The sequence below is a fragment of the Pundamilia nyererei genome, unplaced genomic scaffold (assembly GCF_000239375.1).
Source record: "Pundamilia nyererei isolate P.nyererei 1_Seehausen unplaced genomic scaffold, PunNye1.0 scaffold00109, whole genome shotgun sequence".
Taxonomy (NCBI): domain Eukaryota; kingdom Metazoa; phylum Chordata; class Actinopteri; order Cichliformes; family Cichlidae; genus Pundamilia; species Pundamilia nyererei.
Window position 1 is genome coordinate 2,134,230 of NW_005187510.1, and position 22,109 is coordinate 2,156,338.

The 22,109-nt window shown below is 40.0% G+C and overlaps 1 protein-coding gene across 1 annotated transcript in view; it reads left to right on the forward strand.

Moving 5' to 3' along the window:
- The first annotated feature begins 1,046 nt into the window (after positions 1-1,046).
- Positions 1,047-22,109, forward strand: part of eif3ea (eukaryotic translation initiation factor 3, subunit E, a) — a 27,599-nt gene continuing 6,536 nt past the window's right edge. Inside the window, exons 1-10 of the mRNA XM_005741324.1 lie at positions 1,047-1,180; positions 2,290-2,407; positions 2,594-2,711; positions 5,427-5,469; positions 6,970-7,074; positions 12,024-12,149; positions 12,511-12,635; positions 15,695-15,821; positions 16,415-16,516; positions 20,418-20,527. Of these exons, the coding sequence (XP_005741381.1) occupies positions 1,091-1,180; positions 2,290-2,407; positions 2,594-2,711; positions 5,427-5,469; positions 6,970-7,074; positions 12,024-12,149; positions 12,511-12,635; positions 15,695-15,821; positions 16,415-16,516; positions 20,418-20,527 (1,064 nt within the window). The 5' untranslated portion in view covers positions 1,047-1,090. The remainder of the gene's footprint in view (positions 1,181-2,289; positions 2,408-2,593; positions 2,712-5,426; positions 5,470-6,969; positions 7,075-12,023; positions 12,150-12,510; positions 12,636-15,694; positions 15,822-16,414; positions 16,517-20,417; positions 20,528-22,109) is intronic.

Consider the following 22,109-nt stretch of genomic DNA (forward strand, 5'->3'; position numbering starts at 1 on the left):
ACAAACACCACAAGGAAATTATTGGAATTCTGAAATTATTACAGGTCACAGTCATGTATCCTTCTCAGAAACCAGTGAAGGAAAGACAAAAAAAACCCTTGCTCATTTCCACACATAAGCAACAACACAGTAAAAGGGTAAAAATGTATGTAAAACTCATGTCCTTTACTCCATGACAAAGAACCATATTGCCATGGAGTAATAAAATGAAGTACTACACTTTAAAAATCATGCACGTTTCTTGGAAATAATGTATTTGCCATTAGGGAACATAGTTGAGAACCATGACTTTACATTTGGGCATTCACCTGACTGACAGACTGAAGGACCGGCAGTATAGTGTACAAGAAGGGATGAGTAGACTATTTCCTAAGGAAGCTCAGAACTTTTAATCTGTGCAGCAAGATGTTGGAGATCTACTACCTGTCAGTAGTAGCAAGTGCCATCTACTTTCCTGTTGTTTGCTATTCATCATCATAAAGCATCAGTGCCTGAGATGCCAGCAGGATCAACAAAATGATTCACAAGGCAGGAACCATCGTTTGCCTGTATGTGGAGGTGTTTGTGTCAGTGAAGGACAACTGCTCTCCATCATGAACAATCCATCACAGCTGCTCCACTCCACACTTCTGAGGCAGCAGAGCTTCTTCTCCCTCAGACTGATTCAACCCATAAAGAACGCTTCAGCAATTTATTCCTGCCATTCTTTATTAAACTGTATAATAAGGCTTCTTCCTGTGACAGGTAAACACACCTGTCAGGAATAAGATTTGTCTTAAATTCATACATATCACTCTAACGTTTTATTGTTATTATTATTATTATAAGCTACTATTTTTATTCTTTATCCTGCTGCTGTAAAACAATACCAACAAAATTCAACAGTCTATCTATCTCGCCTCAAAATGGTATACTGGTAACATAAATTCATACTATGTACAGAATTTTACGCGAAATCATATTGGCCTTTGGAAACACTTCTAAACCCACTGCTAGATTTTTTTCCCCCTCAGTGAGGATGTCGCTGATTGGTTAGTTTTTCAGCAAACAGCTGCGTCATTCTACTACTTCCCTTTCCCCCGGAGCAAACATGGCGGAGTACGACCTCACTACCAAAATTGCCCACTTTTTAGACCGACATCTCGTTTTTCCTCTGCTGGAATTCCTGTCTGTCAAAGAGGTACGAAGTAGATGAAAACTTTAACATTTCGGTACATTTTTTTTGGTGTTTTAACAAGCAGATGTCGGTGTTTAAGCTGCTGTAAAAACCCATGTACTCCACGAGCCACATTGTTTGCCGCTTTGTAAAGAAACGACATTTAACCGGAAGTGTGAAATGTAGGAACGACATTCAAAGTAAAATAAATAAATAAAGTTAAAGTTACCGTTTGAACAAAGCCTGTAAACGTCGAGGAGTTTTTAAAAAGAGAAGATCAACGTTTAGCGTAAAGATTTATGTATATGGCTGAAGGAAAACCGTATAACACGAGATTTTATGAGCTATAGTGTCACACTTAAGAATTCAATTTGTTCCATATTTGAAAGACCCGAGTCGGAAGTTGTGCATTTGATTGTGATTCACTTTACACTGGTAAAACCACGCTTTTTTTTGAAGTTTTAAATGCAAGTTTTAAGTTTAGCTAAGTGTATGAGTCCACGTTTTCTAAACTCGAAGCAGCTGGTTTTACAGAGTTGTTTGGCGGTGGTACCAGACTTGTCCTTATTCGGTTCAGTGTTATTGCCGTGTGAATGTGCCGGGCGATGAAACATACTGTAGTCCTCTTTCTCTCCGGTAAAGCTAAACCCCAAAACCTGAAAAAGCGAACAACTGGAAAAAAAATCATGCCCAGTGCTGAAATAGTCATTTAGTTTGGACGTTTTGGTTCACTTAATACAACGTTTGTGGCCAGCAGATTGATGCAGAAAGCTAATAAGACGAGCAAGTTTTTTCCCGGTCGTCTGAAACTATTTATCTACGGAAAATAGCATACTAGACGTTATTGGTTTAACTGTTGCCGCCTTTAGTTGAATCGGCTATAGCCAACAAAGAGAGTGCGCTGTTACAAATACAAAATAATTGTCAGCTTTTGAAGTAAGCATCATGGCTTCTGTAGTGTTAATGTATTGCCCGACGTTATGGAGGAGATGTGCTAAATTTATTCAGTACATTGTGCTTTATAATAATTTAAAAGAAAATCAGTCTTTGTAACTTTGAATCTCAGGGTTTGAATTAATGTACAAAACACTCTGTCCTCTGTTCTGTTTCCTATTATTTGACATGTTTTTTAGATCTACAATGAGCAGGAATTACTTCGTGGGAAATTGGACCTCCTCAGTGACACAAACATGGTGGACTTTGCTATGGATGTGTACAGAAGCCTGTTTGCTGAGAAGGAAATTCCCCATAGTAAGTGGTGCTGCTCAGTGGCTTATCCCGGTTTCTCCAGAGCTGAAACATGCACTACTCTACACACTTATTCAAAATTGATTTATCAGTAAACTTGGTTTTACAGCCATTTTTAGTACTGGTGTATTGATTGCTAGTTTATAGTGTTGCTGCATCTAATGACTTTCTTTCTCTTTCCTGTGTCAGCGCTGAAGGAGAAGAGGACAGAGGTTGTGGCCCAGCTAAAGCAGCTGCAGTCAGAGACCGAACCCATCGTGAAGATGTTTGAAGACCCTGAGACAACAAGGCAGATGCAGTCAACCAGGTAGAATCTGTTATTTCCTACTCTAAACATATCATTCAGCTGTATTTAATTAGTGTCCCAAAACAGATTTTATGCCAAACATGAGGAGTTTGTAAAATTTACTGGCTCTTGGGTTAGTAAAACCGGCACAGCAGCATAGCTAATGGATTTTATGAAGTCCAAGGAGCTGCACATTGAACAAAAAATGTACTTAGCCTTCTCAGGAAGACATAAGTTAAAAAAAAAAAGGCAGATGGATAATGTTATGATTAACTTTATCGGGACTGTTTTGTGGTATTTCAATTAAAACAGTCATATCCAGCTTTATCTGTTCATTTGTTTCTTGGCAAGAGTGTGTAGGGTTTATCAAGATCATTTTCTAGTTTAATGTCTTTCTGGTTTGTGCTTTGGCTGCACAAATTTATGTAGAAACTGTTGTGTGAGATTCAAAGCCTGATAGTGGCAACAGTGTATTAGCGCTTGTCTTTTTATTGTTCGTTTGCTGTCAGCACAAAGTGAGGAAGAAAGTTTCTGTCTTATGTTTTACATCAATCTTTTCTTGGTTTATAAAACAATAGGAAACTCACCGGGGGTTAGTTGTCTTTAATTAAAAATTGGACTAAATTCTGCTTAATGCAGTTGCTTGTTTTTAACGTTATGCCTCATATATAGGATCACCTGGTGCTGGAAATAAAAGGTTAAATGGTTTAGCAGAAGATTCACATCAAACAGTTTCCCCAAGTGTGTTAGATTAAAACTCTCATCCTATAGTTTGTATTGAAGTTACCACTTACCCGGGCTTTTTTTTTTTTTTTTTAGACTTCTTCTGAAGCCGTAATCCAAACTCAGCTGTCATAGTAAATCATGTTTTACCATATCTATAAACAATCTGTCATTATTGGATACACTCTGTGGAATATAATCACCATTAGGATGACCAGTGATTTATGTTCTCATTTGTTTGGAGTTGTTAAAGCACTGAAAACCACTTTGGGGTTTTTGAGTAGACAAGCTACTGATTGCTTGGTGGGGGGTTTTGTGTGTGTGTGCTAACATCTCCTGATGGGTGCAAAGCGACAGATTGGATCTTTTACATCATCAGTTTGTTAAACACTGTTAAACAGCCTAGGGTTTCAATGATTAAACACTGGAGTGCCATGAAGTTGTAATGTTGTCAGTTTTACTCTTGATACTGGAGAAATAAATAAGACATTTCCTGTTTAACTTTACTACATTAAATTTATCTCAAATTTTATCTCACCAATTTCTTTTCTAATTTACGTTAAGATTAAGACGGTTGTCTATGATGCATTTTCCATGTTCCCAATCCAGAAGAGAGATCTCTCTTTTGGAGCTTCTGTGTGAAGGGCAGGAGCAGCAGCACCGCCATCCAACAGACACACACAGCCTGCTCTTAGTGAGGATTGGGAAAGCTGTGGTTACACTTGAGTATAGTCACACTTGTTGCCACATATGCAACAAGTCTTTTGCATGTAAGACCACAAACATGAGCAATATGTGGAAAAATCTAGTAAGATCACATCACACGTAGTAGGAGAAATGGATCTGTCTATTCCCCCCACGTGGGTTGCATATAGAAACGACATACTTAATTAAGTAAATGATACAAGCATGGGTTATTAGTGTATAAAAGCAACCATCAGTAAGCTGTGGATGTGCTTTTAAATGCAATCTGAGCTGCTGTTCAGATGTCTACTTGTCAACACAGACTGTTTTGTTAGTGTGAAGTAGCCCACTGGACAGGGAGTAGGAGGATGTCTGCCTGGTACATGGTAATTATATAACTCTAATCACCAGCAAATTGAAATTGTTACTTTGCCTCTGTCCTCAACTCAGGTGTACTGTGTTTTCTATTTTATTTATGCCGCACCAATTGACAGCAACAACAGTCTTTTCAAGAACCCTACAAGAAAACTGCTTGTCAGGAAATAAAGGTTAATAGAGGGTTAACTGGATCCCCACTAATGATATAACTGTCCTCAGCCTGATCAGCCCCAGCCACTGGCCAGTCGTCTTACCTGAGTAAATCTTTTCTGGCCTCAGGATATTTCTTATGTGGAGCCTTATTAAGAAACTGTGTTTTGTGGCAAGAACTGCACATGCTAGTGGGTGTGTTAAGTGATCGCAATATGTGTTACTAGCGTGGACAGTGGGCTGAAATTTCACAGTAGAGGGTGGATATAAAGGATCTTTAGCTTCAGAGCCTAAATCAACTTCATTTAACAAACATCACACTTGTGCCAGTAAATGCACACTCATTCATTCCCACTGTGAAAGCGAACTCAACCCAGGCACACACATAGTTTCTATGTGGTGTTCACATAAATAGATTTTAGGTCACAGGCAAAGTTGTAAAATGCATTCAGGAGAGAACAGTTAAGGGAAGCCAGTGCATTCCTTTATTTTGACAAACCCATAGAGACACAGAGGCTGTGCTGAAAAATCAGTATTCACTTTATTCACCAGACATCATTTGTTTGACATGGCTAACATAGATTTATGTTGGCCAAACCAAATGTAATAAACAGCCTATCACACCATTTTAAAAGTGAAATGGTCTTCATTTATGTATGGTTCTTGATTTGGCCCAAAAGTGGAAAAATATACCTGAATGATGGTCTAAATGCCAGTTCCTTAGCCAAACGGCAACTCAAGTTAAATGGTCTCTAACTAAAGGAACTGTCTTGCTTTCTTCTTTTTGTTTCTGTCTTCCAGAGATGGACGAATGCTCTTTGACTATTTGGCAGAGAAACATAACGTAAGTTGGCCTGATTTGCTGACATCTCACTTCTTCGCTGCATTTCCCATGGCTCTTGTGTGAACTCATGGTTGTTTTAGGGGCAAAGCGGGAGGGACAGGCCGAGCAGGGAAATGCAAAATTACTTCCCAAAACCCTTAACTCATTTTCGGGGTTTGTATGGCTTGCACAAATTCTGTGGACATTTACATTCTGTGGTGAATTGTTAAGAATAAACGGAGTAGCTCGGGACTCGTGGATAGAGCCGCAAGAATGCCGGAGGTTCTATATTTACCGTGATGTTTGGCTTCTTACCCTCCCCTCCATCGGTCCCCTCCTACTCCGGTATCCCGCTGACCTGCGTGCTGTCCTCAGTGTACCTCGACACAGCCCGAGCTCAGAGCCCCTCAGTATGCACTGGGAAAGGCTTGGGCGGCAAAAGGCACTCGCTGCCTGTCACGGTTGTTCTGAATCTTCTTGAATGGCTTGACGTCAGCTCACGCTGCTCTGAAATACTGGACAGGAAGGACATTTAAATATAGGAAGACATGTAGGCTTGAAATGATAGCCCCATATATAATATATAGTTCATATAACCACATCTTGGAAGGCGTTTTGTTTTGTTTTGCTTTTTTTAATTTAAATATTCCCTTCCTTTTCATTGGGAAAAAAATGACTTAGCAGTGTGCCACCACAGCAGGGAATTATTCAGATGCAACAAATAAATATGGAATATTGTCATATTTCTGATTTAATTTATAGGTCATTTGTGTTTCTCTGGAGTTTTTGTTATGACTGTTGTTAAACTTTTGTGTTTATTTTACTTTTAACAAAACAAAATCAGAATTTTATCCATAATGTGTTAATATATATATTTGTATTTCAGCTGATTACATTCTGATGATACCAGCTCATGTTATTTACTTTTTATTTAATGCAATGATGGTTTAAAACTTGACATTGCTATTTTGTTCCTGATCGTAAGCTCACATCATGATTCTAATAGCATGAAATGCGGCCATTTTTTAAAACCTGAGATACATGGAAGTTGTCTTTGAGCACATTCCTGTGACACACTGCTTGTGGCAGTAGTGAAACTGGGGCCTCGCCTACGGTCTCTCCTAACTTGTTTCATTTTAACCCAAGCCACAATGTTTTCTCAGTTGAACCAAACAACTAGAGAAAGTAAGAGAACAAGTGGTGAAAATGCTAACGAGTGAGTGAAACAGGACACCATCACCACATCACCTGTTTACTTATATGATCAAAAGCTTTATAAACATAATTTACAACTGTATAATGCCTGTACAAATAATGTTCTGTAAAGAATTATCATATAATTTTGATAATCGGTCAACATTTCAATGATTTCATCTTTTTTTTACTGTAGAAAAGGTCTCAATACATACCAATGTCCCCTTTAGAAATGGTATTTATAAAGTTTTAGTCTTACCATTTCACCTTGTCAGCAATTCACATTGTCTCTGTAACATTTGTGTTTATGCTGCATTTCTCTTGCAGTTTCGTCAGGAGTATTTAGACACCCTGTACAGGTATGCCAAGTTCCAGTACGAGTGTGGAAACTACTCTGGTGCTGCAGAGTACCTCTACTTCTTCCGTGTCTTGGTAAGCTTTCAGCTTTGGTCGCACACATTCAACACATTTACAATCTATTGTACATGAATGGTGGCATTTGCTGATAACCGGTACCCCTTCACTTAACAGAGTGCCAGTACTATTTTTCTATCCTCATTTATATACTAGCTCAAGGCGTTCGTCTGATATATTAAAATTGAACGTCACATTAGGTTTGCCAGATAGCTTTAATTCCTCCATATGCCAGTGCTTGCATAGCAGAGGAAAAGAACACTTAGAAGTAATTGAATGTGAAAAGCTTACATCATTGCCTGTTCAATTCCCTGCACGTCTTCTGTATTAGGAGGAGACTGCTGCTCTAGGACTTGAGTAGGATCTTTTACTGGGCCAAGTGATCAGTGGCGGACTGCATAATCTGTCTGTAGTCTTCTCACGGGGCGGGACTCAGTAGACAGCTTATTGATTTGAGTGCTGTGGCCAGAGAGTCGCTAGTCACGACTTCTGAGCTTATGTACTTAGTTATGCAAGGCATCTCCCAGTTACCATTAAGAGGGTTTCATGCAATTTGCAAGGTGTTTCTAAGAGGGTGTGTGATTATCATGGGGGATGAAAATTAACTGTACGTAATTAATAGCTGTCTTCATCATACAGCTATCTTTCTATTTTGAATTTGGAGTGATGAGCTGGAGGACAAAGCCAAAGTTTTATTAAGTAGTTTTCAAGATGTTTCAAAGTCCAGTGATTGTCTCGCAGAGAAAGATAATTACTGTTCACCGAGACCACTGCCAGTATTCAGTTTATGCACATGCACGCTCTCTATGTTCTCTATAATGGAGCCTGACTGACATATTTGTGAGGCTGATGTACTGGCTGATATTAGCTGTTTTTCCAATGTAGTGGTATCAGTATTTAAAACCGCTAATAAATGAAAATTAAAAAGGTAAAAAAGAGACGAGAAACACCCTTCAACCATATTATGAATTTTGATGATGCTTATTTTGTCCAGCGAAAGGAATTTTGCATCTTCCCTGTTGGCAACACAACACACGTTTGGAACGCCAGAAACACAAACAGTTGATCTTAGCTGAGTTGGGCAGAGCATTAATGAGTAATCCACTGGATGTTCTGACAATTAAAATAAAAAGGTGGGGGGTAAACGGCAATGTCATGTTATCTTATTAAGGAATTATAACTACACCCAATAAATGCCTGGGAAATCTGATTATGTTTAATTTGTCTGAAAGAAAAAATATCCATAAACATTTTTTTAAATGCCCAGGAGGATATATTAGTATCACTCTTGTTTCTTTAAAAAAAGGAAAAAAAAGAAAGCAACCTCATATCGGGTGGCCTCTACTTTACAAACACAAAGACATATTGTGTATAGAATCAGAAAATGAGAGTGGACTCACCTGGATGCATTAAAAAAATCACAATTGCCAAGTTTTGGTAAGTGCAATGATCAGTGATCGTGGTGTTTTTGTGACAAGTAGGGGACTCTCCAAGCTTGTACAATTTGTTGACTAAAGTCATTTGGAATAAATCAAAATGCCCTGCAGAAATTAAACTCTATTGTTACTCCTTGTGTGTGATCTTAGATCAAGTGTTTGTGAGTTAAACTTGGAGCTGAATGTCCTATAATGAGCGATGGAAGCAGCCTGCATAGTTGGTGGTTTCAAAGTGTCACTCACTTGTCCTCTAGCTTTGTTGTTCTTTTGTTTCAGCATTTAGCTGTGTGGTAAAGCAAGGACTTGTGCTAAAGCAGGCCAGGCAGAATAATATCAACATTTTGTCTGTTTATTAGAGTGAAAAATATTAAGACCATTTTTGGTTGTTTCTGTCCTCATTAGCATTTGATACGGCACTGCATCCTGTCTTTTGGATGTCAGTGACTCTGCCTAGTCATTAGGGCTGCCACAAGCGATTATTTTGATGGTCGATAGGTTGGGCCATGAAGCATACACCCGACCCATCCCCAATCTGGGGAAATGAAGGCCACATTTGTCGGAGTCTTGGAATTTGGACAGTCTTCGTTGTGTCGCTGTAATGTAATTGGCCTACAAATGCAGGCACAGGAAGATGCGCTTCCTGAATTTGGACACAGCTACGATACCGGACACGTCTTCTTCTTCTTCGGGGTTTAACGGCAGCTGGCATCCTTGTGCATGCAGTGCTGCCGTCTTCTGTTTCAGTCCGTTATTACACTCTTAAATCCTACTACTTATTCCTGCGTCTTTTGGGATCTTGGCTTCAAAGCTTCAAATGACGCGTCGACTATTACATTCGTCGACGTAATCGTGACTAGTCGACTAATCGTGGCAGTCCTACTAGTCATGCACATCTCTGTTCCCCTCCTGAAAATCTTGGCAACGATTGACCTTCTTCCCTACAAACAACTCTTTTAGCCCAAAGCAGTTGGGTATTTTACTGATGTGCTCAGATCTGTTAAGGGAAGAGACAAATCAATAGCGTGTAAGAAAAGTCTTCAAAAGCTTGCAAGGCGTATGACCCACTATCCCAACAACAGTTGTTTATGGCGTTGCAACTCAGTCTAAATAAACCAAAATTGCTCTAATTGAGGTATGCTGTTCAAAGTCCAGCAGAGTCCCTTTTTTTTAACCCTCAAATTGTTAGTTTCCTCATTTCCAGCCTCTGTAACTGGATATCTGTTGCTTACTCTTGACAATGCGAGAGGCTTTTTAGAAAGGGGAATAGGTAGAAATGGGTTTCATTAGTGAGACTCTGTGCACTACTCCCTCTTCTCCTGTCTTTTTTTTGTGTTTTTGTGGACCTCCCATCCTCACAGGCCCCTTGTCTGCCCCCCCCCTTCCGTATGGGAGAGGTGAGGTTCCATAAAGTCATTTAACGTGGGAAACCCAGTCAATTAAACGAAAGAAGCCAGCCTTGCAAAATCCATGCCTCAGGTCTTGTTACAGTGTGGCCTAGCCCGAAAAGAGCAACTTATTCATATCATCACTTAATGCAGGGATTGAATGTTAAGAATAAAGATTGAGTATCCCGACGGATCCCCAGCACAGTAAATTTATTGTTGCTGGTCAGTCAGCGAAAATGTGCCCATTTCACAAACCAATGGAAACTTAAGGTAACTGCTGGAAAAACCCAGGTATTGAAACTTTTCTAGCGTGGCGACTAGTGAAAAGCCAGACTGTGTGTGTGTGTAGAAAGCTGCCATAATGACCTGGAGGTCAGCCAAACGTAGCAGGCAGGGACTTCCAAGAGAGAAAAAATAGCAAACAAAACAAAACACTAGAACAGATGAAACGCTGACCTTTATATCGGCAGCATAGCCAGTTTCTTCTCAGAGCTACAATGCTGATCTTTCTTGTGACTTCTGCAAACCCCCCTTCAAAAAAATCATTCATTATAGACCAGAGACGTGCTCTGTGATCAAAGAGCGCTGCTCCGACTGGTTGGATGCACACAGCATCTTACTGTTTTCTCCTTTGGGGGAATACCACAAGAGATTTTCCAAATATTTTCCCTTTACCTGCCATCATCTCATATTATAACAGCTTGATGAAATGTTATCAGACTGTAGCTGTTTTTTGCTAAGCAAGAAATCCCTTTATAGCCAAATAATCACCAATTTCAGTTTCAGCGGAAACCTGTTCTCTTATTTTTCCTTTTTGTTTGAAGCGTTTCCTGCGTGTGTGCATCTGTCGTGTCTCACAGTCTACTACAGCAGCTGTCCGATGTTGTACAGGGGCGTTTGGTTAGCATCTAGGTTTCTCTGGACGCTCCACAGACACCCACCCCGACTTCCTGCTTGACTCATGTCAATGCGTCTGGTGTTTGGTGTTATCGTGGACTACTGTGGCGCACAGTTTCCCATGAGCCCTAGGGTGTAGTCCAGTGGTCCACTACAGAGTGATTGCATCGCAGAGGTTCAGAGGCATTCTCAACCTGCGTTTCATTACAGGATTCTTTTCTTTCTTTCTTTTTTTTTTGTTTGTTTGTTTTAGCTGGGTTCTGGGAATCAGAAACTGTAGCCTGCAACACGTTTGAGAGTAATTATCCTCTCAAAGATGTGTCTTGTTAGCCTTGGTTCATATTTCAGCCTAATTACCTTGTGATTAAGACAGAGTTGTCCAGATTTATTGAAAGTGATGGGTGGCACTTTTCATTTCTTGTTTAAAGAGCAGCAATATTTGCAAGAAATACTAACAACTCCAATTTTCTTGGATATTTTGAAGTTGGATCATTTAAATATTAATGAAGACTTATTTGATCACTCCTGTGCCGCTCTGTTGCACAGACTTGGGCAGTGCGATCTTGATTCAGCAACATCCTAACTACACAGCCATGCTAGCAAATAAAAAGTCATGACCTATGTGCCACATTCATTTAGAACAGTCTCCGATTTGTGCCCTGATTTTATCAATCTATGAGATATAATCTTTGGATTAGTTCTGATAGCAAACAAGTCAAAAGTATCCCCTTGCAATAAATACAATTCGAATTTTAAACAATGTTTCATCTTGCTGAAGCGTTTTTAAACCTGAGGACCTTATTGGCATTACCCAGTCAAATGAACTCTCCAACCAAATGCTATAATTCTGTAGGACTGTTCAGGAAATTTCAGTGACACATTCTTCAAATATGTCCTTAATGTGGCAATTTACCCAAAAGTGCTTTGAATGTGGTTCTATTAAAGTCTTTCATAATTCATTTCTCTTGTCTGTCAAGCTCCATTCCCCTGCCATGACATAATTTAATTGGTTTGAAGGGTATAAATGAGAAAAGTTACTGTATCATACAACACTGCTACTGAAGCCAAGCAAATGGTGACAAGCCCTGGCTTGCTGCGTATGGATGCAGATGTTGCCGCTTGGTCTGCCAGCCTGTATGAGAACAACCTTAATTAGTATTTGGTCTGTCAAGTAATGTGGAAAAACACTTGTTTTGCAGGTGGGACTGTGTCATCAGTTTAACAAATGTATCATGTTGTCCGTTTCAAGGTCCCATCTACAGACAGGAATGCCCTGAACTCGCTGTGGGGCAAACTGGCCTCTGAGATCCTGATGCAGAACTGGGAGGCAGCCATGGAGGATCTCACCCGCCTGAGAGAGACTATCGATAACAACGTAAATGCCCCACTTCTCAGAATTTGATACCACATTTAGATTCCCTTACATAGACTCCCGTATTGACATTTCACTTGCAGTACAGCTCTGCTGTGGCGTTTTATTTCTTGCCACACACACTCATCTGACTGCTTAAGAACTTGGATTTGTGTTAAGTCATTATCGGTGTTTCTTTGGAAGCCGAGGTGATTTCTTTGTTTTGAAGATGAGAAGAGCATTAATATAACTGTCTTGAAACATATTTGTGATATAAAATGACTTTCTTTTTTTTTCTTTGCCTTTTGGTGGCCTCTTTTGGACCTTCTTTCGTGTCTGTCTTCATGCTCGACTGGGTTTCTGCCTTGGCCTTGGCTGTGTCCAGACCGTCAGCTCCCCTCTCCAGTCTCTTCAGCAAAGGACGTGGCTCATTCACTGGTCTTTGTTTGTCTTCTTCAACCACCCCAAGGGCAGGGACAATATCATTGAGCTCTTTCTGTATCAGCCACAGTAAGTACCATTTTTATTATATTTTTTTTTCAGTCTTTTGACTTCAATCATTCTTTTAGAGAGGAATTTGAAAACTGTTGAAACAATCCCAGGAAGTAGTTGAAAAGATCAGATACATTTCCCCTGAACAATGTCTAAAAGAAGAAAGGCACAGTTTTGCAGTGTGGTTGAGACTCGGCCCTGTTGGCTGTTTAAACTACACTCAGAATGGCATTTTGTGGTTTAGCATTACAAATGCAAATGAGATAATGTCTCGAAATTTTTTTATTTTATTTTATTTTTTTAACATTTTAAGAATGGCCGTGACTAAAAAAAAAAATGATATGCTGTGGTTACAGTGTTATATTTTGACCCTCTAACGTGTTATCTGACTTGTATATATCAAAATGCTTCATAAAACATTTTACACGCTGAACTTGATTTAGAGGGAAACTGTTTTCTGTCATGACACGTTTTTTTTGGTGGTGGGCTTCCTCATGAAACACTGCTGGTTTTTTCAAAGTGGTTTCTGAAGTGTGTTTTCGTGTGGTCTGTTTACTCTCCAAGTCGAGAACCAGGCCATATGTATCGCAGATCGGAAACTTTCTACACTGTGTTAAAATTTGCACACCACCTATTTTGATGTCTTAGCTCCCTCCCCTGTTCTGATTGCAGGCTTGTATAATTGTACAGATGATTGGGCTCCACAGACAGTATGACAGGCAACCACAACACAGCACACTCAAATGTCTGGTTCCCTGAATTTTACTCAGTTTTTAATTTTATTGTGGATGATTAAGGAGGCCTGCCCAATAATTACTCATGAAAAGCTCACCCAGCCATCTGTTTGGACAAACTGAGGTAGATTTGTGTGCTTTGCAGTTTCACAGTCTTGAAACCTCATGTTTTCCCCGCTGAGGCTTGGCTTGGCTCTTGTTTCCCATCTCTTGACCAGTACTTCCTTTGGCTGAAGTTGGTGACCAGTGGTTGGCCTTCAGCTCCACATTTGACCTCCCTTACCCCTGCAGTCAGCAAATGTTGGTCCAAAGCCTTGTTTGTGTACTATTGACAGAGTGCGCAGACCTCAGGGGAAATAATATCCAGTAACAAAGTATAAGACTGGTGCAAAATGGTCAAACACTACTGCAGTAGTACACCCTGTGTTACTTGATTGTTGAAATCCCTCCTTGGGATGTTTGACATGACTTTCTTTTTCCTACAAGCTGTAAAACGGGACCTGTTCCTGTGTTCTCACACAGACTCCTTAAATAGAGGAAACCTGAACTCATAGTTGATTTCTTGGCTGCATGCCTCAGTAGCATCTTCAGTAAACCAGTGCAGTGATGCTTGTTGCCTGAAAACTAAAAAAAAAAACAAGTCTCCTAAGTGGGTTAGAGTGAATGCACCAAGAAGGCTATGGTACAGTGATTCATGCAAGATTGCTTGTTATTGGAGCCCCCAGGAGAATGAGTAGGTGTAAGTTAATCAGGAACACAGCAGGGAGCGTTGTGGGTTTTTTTTTTTTTTTTTTCCTTCTTCTTCACGGGAGTCAAGCAACTACAAAGCAAGAAAGGGAGCTCTCCTAAAACCAGGCCAACAGTGGCTTTTTAAAGGTAGCCCACTGCCATTTTTAGACTGAACTTCACAAATGCCACAGGTTCCCCTGTCCCTTTAATTGATTTTGATAATTAAGCCTGGTTTAGAACCGCTTCTCTGAGTAACATGTGCTCCTTTGGCCTTAGCTATGGAGAACTGAAGGAACCTACCTGGGCTAAACAATTAGGTGAATTCAGTTGGCTAAGGACCGTGGCTTTCAAAAGTCTGCTAACCGTTTACAAAAAAAATTAAACTGCACACTAAAGGATTGCAAACCCTCTTAAAGTCATGATAAGGGCATTTTAATACTGGGTATTACAAAACTGTCAGAACACACAGTGAATTGCAACTTGGTGCATATTTTCTTGGATAGCCACAGACTGGGCAGAGTACACGATGACTCCAGTCCACTGTCAAAATTATTTATAAAGAGCATGCAAGCAGATCAGAACTCAGCCATGGAGTAATGAAAGAAGGTAAATCACAATTTACTTTTACACCATGTGAACAGCAAAGAGCTTGCTGGTCCTTAACCTGAGGCAGTGACAGCAGCACAATGCACTATGGAAAGCTGACAAGCTGGCAGAAGTAGTGTGATGCTTGGAGTAATGTCTTGGTGGGAAACCTTGCGTCCTGGAACGCATGTTAAGATTACTTTGACACATAGCACCTACCTAAACATTGCTGAAGATGTTCACCCCTTCATGGCAGTGGTATTCACTGGTGGAAATGGCCTCTTCCAGCAGGATATTACATTCTGCCACAAACATTTTTCAACAATGGTTTTGGGAATATGACCATGTTGTCTTGGCATCCAAATTTCCCAGATCTCAATCTGTTTGAACATGTGTGGGTTGTGTTGTTAAAAACAAGTCCACGTAGTTTCAACATTGCAACTCAAATTACTTAAAGGACCTGATGCTACCCCCCCCCCCCCAGACTCCCTCAATACCACAAAGTGCTATCAGAAAGAAGTGTAGTTAAATGTCCATGTCTCTAATTTGGATTTGTTTTGATGTCACAAATACTAGGCAGGTGGTTTTAATATTGCGTCCAGTTGTTGTGCGTGCAGCATGTTTTTACAGAAACAGTATCTCCACAGTTGGTGTGGGATTATAATGAGCCTGAAACAGTGTTGTCTCTCTCGTGTTCAGCCCTTAGCAAGTTGACCTGTGCTTGGAGCATCAGTCCCTCTTGGATTGAGTTTCAGCTACTGGGCAGGTCCCTGCTCACTGATCTGTATCTTCTTGCCAGAATCCCCCCCTAAGATGCTAATGAAAGAAATGGCTAAAACTTGAACCCAGGCCGACCCAATGAAGGTCCCGTTAGGACATTTATCTGTTTAGCTGAAAAGGATTTTCTCTGTTGAAAATGCCAGGAGCCTGATAAGAATCCCAAAATGTTATATTATGTGTCCTTGTAAAGATCACATCTATGCTTACGTTGGTCTTATAAGTGATTGCTTTCATCCTACCTCACTCCAGATACCTCAATGCTATCCAGACTATGTGCCCCCACATCTTGCGTTACCTAACTACAGCGGTCATTACAAACAAGGATGTCCGTAAACGTCGGCAAGTTCTGAAGGATTTGGTGAAGGTCATACAACAGGTAAAAAAACACAAAAAAAATCTGTCACAGGGTGCACAGTTATTAGGTCATTACTTATTGGCCATACTGGCTTTGAAGGGTGGGTAACTGATCATGTAACCCAATAGCATTGCTAACACTTCACTTAAAGCACAAAATATATTATAGTTTGAGTCAAGCAAGAGAAGCCTTGAACTCCTGATGAATGGCAGTAAACTGATTAACTGTTGTGTGCCCATGCCTTATCTACCAATGACAGTAGCTGGTTCAGAGATCTAAGCACTGTTTTGATTGGCTGTTGGTAATGAATAAAAGATGTCCTCAGTACTGTCTGCTCTATAGCCTTATGTGAGTTAAGAAATTTAGAGCCCTTCAGAGTTCAGAGCATGGTTTCATTTATTTAGCAATTGTGTCCAGCAGGTGGTGGTTCTGACTACATTGTAAAACGCTTGAACTTCATATACAGATAGTGATTCACGTTATATTTATGCTATATTTGTCATATTTATTTCTAAATAAACTGTATAAACTACTTGCACCTTACTGTCGATGAGCCCTAACTTTCTAACTTAGACACACAAATATGTTTGTACCTGTGATTTTTATGTTCTCAGGAATCTTACACCTACAAAGATCCGATTACAGAGTTTGTGGAGTGCCTGTACGTGAACTTTGACTTTGACAGTGCTCAGAAGAAGCTCAGGGAATGTGAATCGGTGAGTACCCACTTCAGTCATCTCACCAACAGTAAATTCATCATTTTGCTCCCAAATGGAGAAGAAATGTTGTTTTGGTTTTTTTGTTCATCTGCGTGACAATATGGGGGTCTTCTGAGGACGTCTGATTTGTGGGTCAGACCCCTGAACTTTCACACAGAGCATCATAGTATTAATGGTTAGTAATCGTGTCATCTGTGTGTGACCTTCTGCACGTTCACACAGCGATTCTTTTCGCCACAGTTCTGCGTGGGTCCAGTGAGGCAGAGCAGTGATAGGCTGGGCCTTGTATCTCACTGTCTGATATGTAGAGGTCTCCTTGGACACTGTATGACTCAGGCTTCAGTCAGATTATGCTATGTCCTGTAATTGACCCATCAGCCTAGTCGTTAACAATAAAAGCTTTATAAGCACAAGTCTCCGCAGAGGCGTGCAGACACTCGGTTTAAGAGGGAGATCTGTCATAACACCACTGTTCAGAGCATTTATTTCAATTTCGGTTTGCAATGATGAAATGTAACTTAATATGAAATATGAGTAGCTTACAGTAAAAGTCTTCTTTGTGTGTTGACTACAAAGCTTAACACACTGAACAGCATGATGATTTGAGAACTTGTCCTTGAACAAGATAAGATTTACAGCTCACTTTGCGGAAGAAACCCGCAAAGACATGATGCAAAATAAAAATAACATTCTGCCCTCTTTTTCCCAAAACCTATTCAAGGTCTGTGTTCAGTCTTTTCTAGAGAATAGTGCTAATTTAGTCCATGTTCTCCTTCATGTCATACACTCAATTTCAATAATTTGCAGTAGAAACGCACACAACTTGGTCCAGTCTTTTTATATTACTGACTATATACAAAAGACTGGCTACAGCTGCCTTTGCTGGGACACGTGTCATGCAAAGAGGTCACACCAATGTCTGGGCTGGTGGAGTAACAAAAAAGTAAAAAAAGTAAAATAAATCACCCCTGTTGTTTGTTTTCTGTTTTGTTTTTATTTTTTACAGGGGGAAACCATCTATAGAGGCCAGCACCAGATTGTAAACATGCGTTCTAACGCTTTAAAATTGATCGTTTTAACATGAAATTCTCTTTCGGGCACTTTCGCATTGTTTACATTTTTTAGCTCTGGAGGTTGCTGCTTAGTGTGAGACGAGCAGAACAGGAGCCCACTCTTAAAAAACGGCCCCACTCTACCACTAGAGATTTAAAAATGCCACAGGTTTTTGTTTGAAAGCGTTACTAGACTGGGTGAATAAGAAATAATGGCTCTTCTGACTCATTTTTCACTTTAAGGTCAATTTAATTTAATTTTGGGTACTGTGGTGCATAATTGAGTTATTAGGCTTAATTTGTATCTTCTGATCTCAAATATTGCCAGCAGTGTTCTTTTTCTTAAGGTTAATTCAAGATTTTGCGCAATTTTTACATTTGAATTCTGTCAGGTTTGTGTGTGACAGACAAAATAATAGGTACATTGAAACTAGACAGTTGCCACAGTTTATCAAAGATTGTTGCATTAGTGACCTTTGTATATAAGATACATGGATACTCTAAAGGATATTCTGGACACATTCTGTGGTAAGTAATCAAATTTAAAGACGGAGCAGGTGTCCTGATTGTTTTGCTATGTACATATTGTGTGTTTATTTAGTAGAACTTAATCTCTTAGTTCATTCTCTGCATACACACTGCAATTTGGCTTTCCCAGATGACGTGCTAATTTGGAGGTGCAGAGGATTGAAAGACTAAACTTAGGGCTATTTGGCCCCCGTTTCATCTTTTGCCTCTTGCAGATAAATGAAAAACATGTGGCCTGATCAAATGGCTCTTTCTTAGGAGAAAATGTTTATAACTCATGTCAGTGGTATACTTAAGGTTCTGTTTCATTTAGATTTATTCTCTTTTCTCTAATATGGAGTCATCTGCTTCACCATGTCGCTACTTTACATAGAGAAATTTAAAACGAAATTAATTAGCCAAATTTGTTTTTATGTGATTATGTACTTAAAAAAAAAAGAACACATCCAACGTGGGGAAAAAAATATTTTTCTGTAAGGTCTACACTGACTAAAATATGACACCGCCGTCCTTGTTAAACACTTGCACGCTCTTTTTAGGAGCTCTCTGGGTAGGTCCTGACCTCACCTCGTGGGGTTTTGTTTACATACTCGACTGTGCTTGAAACAGATGCTCACTCCCAATTTCCTCTCAGAGCCCAAGTTATTCCAGGTGCTTTTAACACTAGCTTACCTGTCAGTCTTATCAGAGCATGTCCAGTTGGCACAAAAGGCTTCTATTAACCTTGTCCAATTCACAACGAGTTGGGTGGTTCCAAAGTGTTTAACAGCACCTCTAATGCATTACTGTGATGCTATGCAAACATGTGTTTGTTCCCAAAATGGTCTTGTTTGAAGTCGGTGAGACATTTGTGCGGGGAAAGAAAAGTCACACGCAAGAGAATAGTTTCATTGGTTAAAGGATCTCACAGACCATGGAGTGATTGAAGTAAACCACTACACACTGCAATTGGTTTTTGTCTTGATGAACATTTGTAGTGCCTCACATTTGATCCGCTGAGAACAGTGGCACCCATTTATTTGCTGATTGCCGCAATAGCACGACATGCGTATTGTTTTCAGCTCTCCCAACTTCAGTTCACTGCAGCCGGTACAAAAGTATGAGCCAAGTGCTTTCAAATAGGGAGTTTAGCTTGGTTAGGCTGTACAAGTTGTTATTTGTTTCTTTCCCACTCCACCCAAATCTGGAATCGCTGTCAGATGTTAGATGCTTGCATGGCAAAAGAATGAAAAGTATAGGGCTACCTATAGTCCGGCCCTCAGATTGCACATAAATGGGCTCTTCGGGCCCCTTCCAGAATTTGTTTAAGCTTTGTGGTCTGAATCCCAGATGACAATAATTAGGGCACTTAGCTGTTCAAAGTTTATCAGCCTTAGATAAGCATTGTCATAGCTGAAAACGTGTGTTGCCTGATAGCGCCATGTAGTTGGGATTTATTCAAGCAGAACTTTGTGCAGATAGCAGCTTTCTAGGCTTAAGAAAACAAAGAGCTGGTAATCCTTACAGAACTTTTGAAGATAGAGGTCTGTGATGTGAAATAGCTCTCACTGGTGCATTGGAATGCAGTAAGCACTGGGAAATGGGAGCATTTCATACAGTAGTACCTCTGGGACCGTAGTTGGGACATGAACATTTATAGTAGATAAATGGATGAATAGGCCATATGCAGCAGTAAGAGTCAAAATGAGGCTGCATTTGTTATTGTAACCGGCCACAGGTGATTTTTTTTTTTTTTTTCCCCCAGTACATATTGTTGAAAAAAATCAGTGTCATTTGTGAATGGAATTTAGCTTGTGGTGTTGCAGATGCTGGATGACAGTAGCTGTGAAATTTGACAATCCTACAGAGAGGAGAGAGAGAGAGAGAGAGAGAGAGAGAGTTGACACTGAACCAACAGCCCAGATGACCGGTGATAAGTCGCTGACAGGGTGGTCATCTCTGTGGCTGCATCTGTTCTTACTGAATGGTGTAATGTGGTGGTTGTAGAATCTGAAGATTTGTGGTTGTTTTTGAAGTGTATTACTTAGAGAGGGAACTTTATTCTGAAACAAAAATGCAGACAGTGTAGTTCTTCCTACCCTATTTACTACAGCAAAAACCAAGTTGGAATTGGGCTTAAGTGAACTGAATTCTTTTCCCCCTTATTACATATGACATTAAATAAAAGAGGCAGACAAAGCACTCATGACTTTCCACTCTGTCTGGTCCAAACTCAGAGTTGTGTGTATTTTAGGCCAGTGTCCTAGATTGATAGAAATAAGCATTGCTTTCATACCTGTTGTACAGTGCTCTAACATGAACTTCTTTCCGTCTCTTAGGTTCTTGTGAATGACTTCTTCCTGGTTGCTTGCCTGGAGGACTTCATCGAGAACGCACGGCTCTTCATCTTTGAGACCTTCTGCAGAATTCACCAGTGCATTAGCATCAGGTTAGTAACACACATTGCTCAATAGTTGTCTGTTGTATTGGATGTGTATTCCCCAACTAGTTGGCAAGTAATTCCTGGAAGTTGCTGGCAGTTGCTACATGAAGTCAGTTGCAAAGAGGATGTGTAACCAAAAACCACTTCTGGCCGGTTTGAAAGCTGTGAATGTCTGTGTGCTGCTACGTAGAATATGTTTGACAGGAAAACTGACTGACATCATTAATGATTAACAGGAAATACTGTTTAATATCGCTACACTTCAAGATGCAGGAAGTAAGAACAGCTGCTTTGCGATTAAAGGAATTTTCCTGAAATGAGTGTTTATTGGCCTCTCCGTGCACAGCCATGCTAACCCCACACATCTTGGGGATAAGTATTATGGGGTTTAACTGCTTCCAGGTCTCTACAGGTTGCTGTGCTTACTAAACTTTTAAGACCACCTGTCAAGGCCAGTTCACTACAAGTTGTCTTCCAGTAAGAGGTCAGGGTTTGGATTGCTTTAGATGTTCCCAGCTGCTCCAGTACACATAAACATTTCAGCTCTCTTTGGCTGGGTAAATGGAGGTCAGGGGGTTCTGTAGGTCTTAATTTGACTGTTAGCTTGAAATTCAATTTAGTTACATTAAAATAAAATTGACCTTGGATCCATCCCCGAAACCAAGAAATTTAGTAAATGCTAATTATAGTGAGCATTAGCGGCGAGAAAGGAAAAAAGATTATAGTAATTGTTTGTAATTAAGAAAAATTATAGGATTTGGCATCAATTTGAGAGAGTTATAAAGATAAAGAGAAATCCCGCTTGTCTTTGTAAGTGTTATCTCTGACGTTAGGAAGTGCATATGTTATTCTGTTGTTCATACTGTTCCAGACTAATTTACAGTACACATTTTCCACTGCTTTCACACAGCAGTATGCCGTCCCTCAGGCCTATTGTGACTGCTAAAGATTTGAAGGAAAGGCTGCATTTCCAAGTATGGTTCACAAACACGTGATGCTCAGTGGAAAGAGGGAATGAATTACTTCTTCTGACACGAAAATGATTGCATTGACTGCTACATAGAGCTGTGGAAGTCTGTAGTCAAGGTTGAACTATGGAACATGATCAGGCCCTGTCGAAATCTCCAATTGCAGATTGTCTGGAATTGATTAGGAGTCCTGGTTCTTTTTGGCAGACTTAGTGCAATTGGATCCATTTACTTGTTAAGGACCACAAAAGGTTAGTGGTAACATTGAAAGAGGAAGTTGAACAGTGATTTTTCTACTTTTCACCTTTTTGTGTGTCCTCAACTCTCTTGTTTGTTGAGGTTTCTGAAGCAGGAACACAAACCAAGGGTCGTTTTAGGGATTTCCGTGTTTATTTTTGGTGGTGTTGTGACGATGGACAGAACATGTCTGTTTTTGACAGACAACTAAATTCCAAGTCATTAGTCCTCTACCCAGAAGCCCTCTGCACCCAAGCGTGGACTCAAATGAATTTGATGGCTGTTTTTAATGAGGACATTTTTATAGCTGCTGGCCATGATGGTTTCACAGATATTTAGCTTGCCTTTTGCCCACAGCTTGAGATACAAAAGTAGACCAGAAG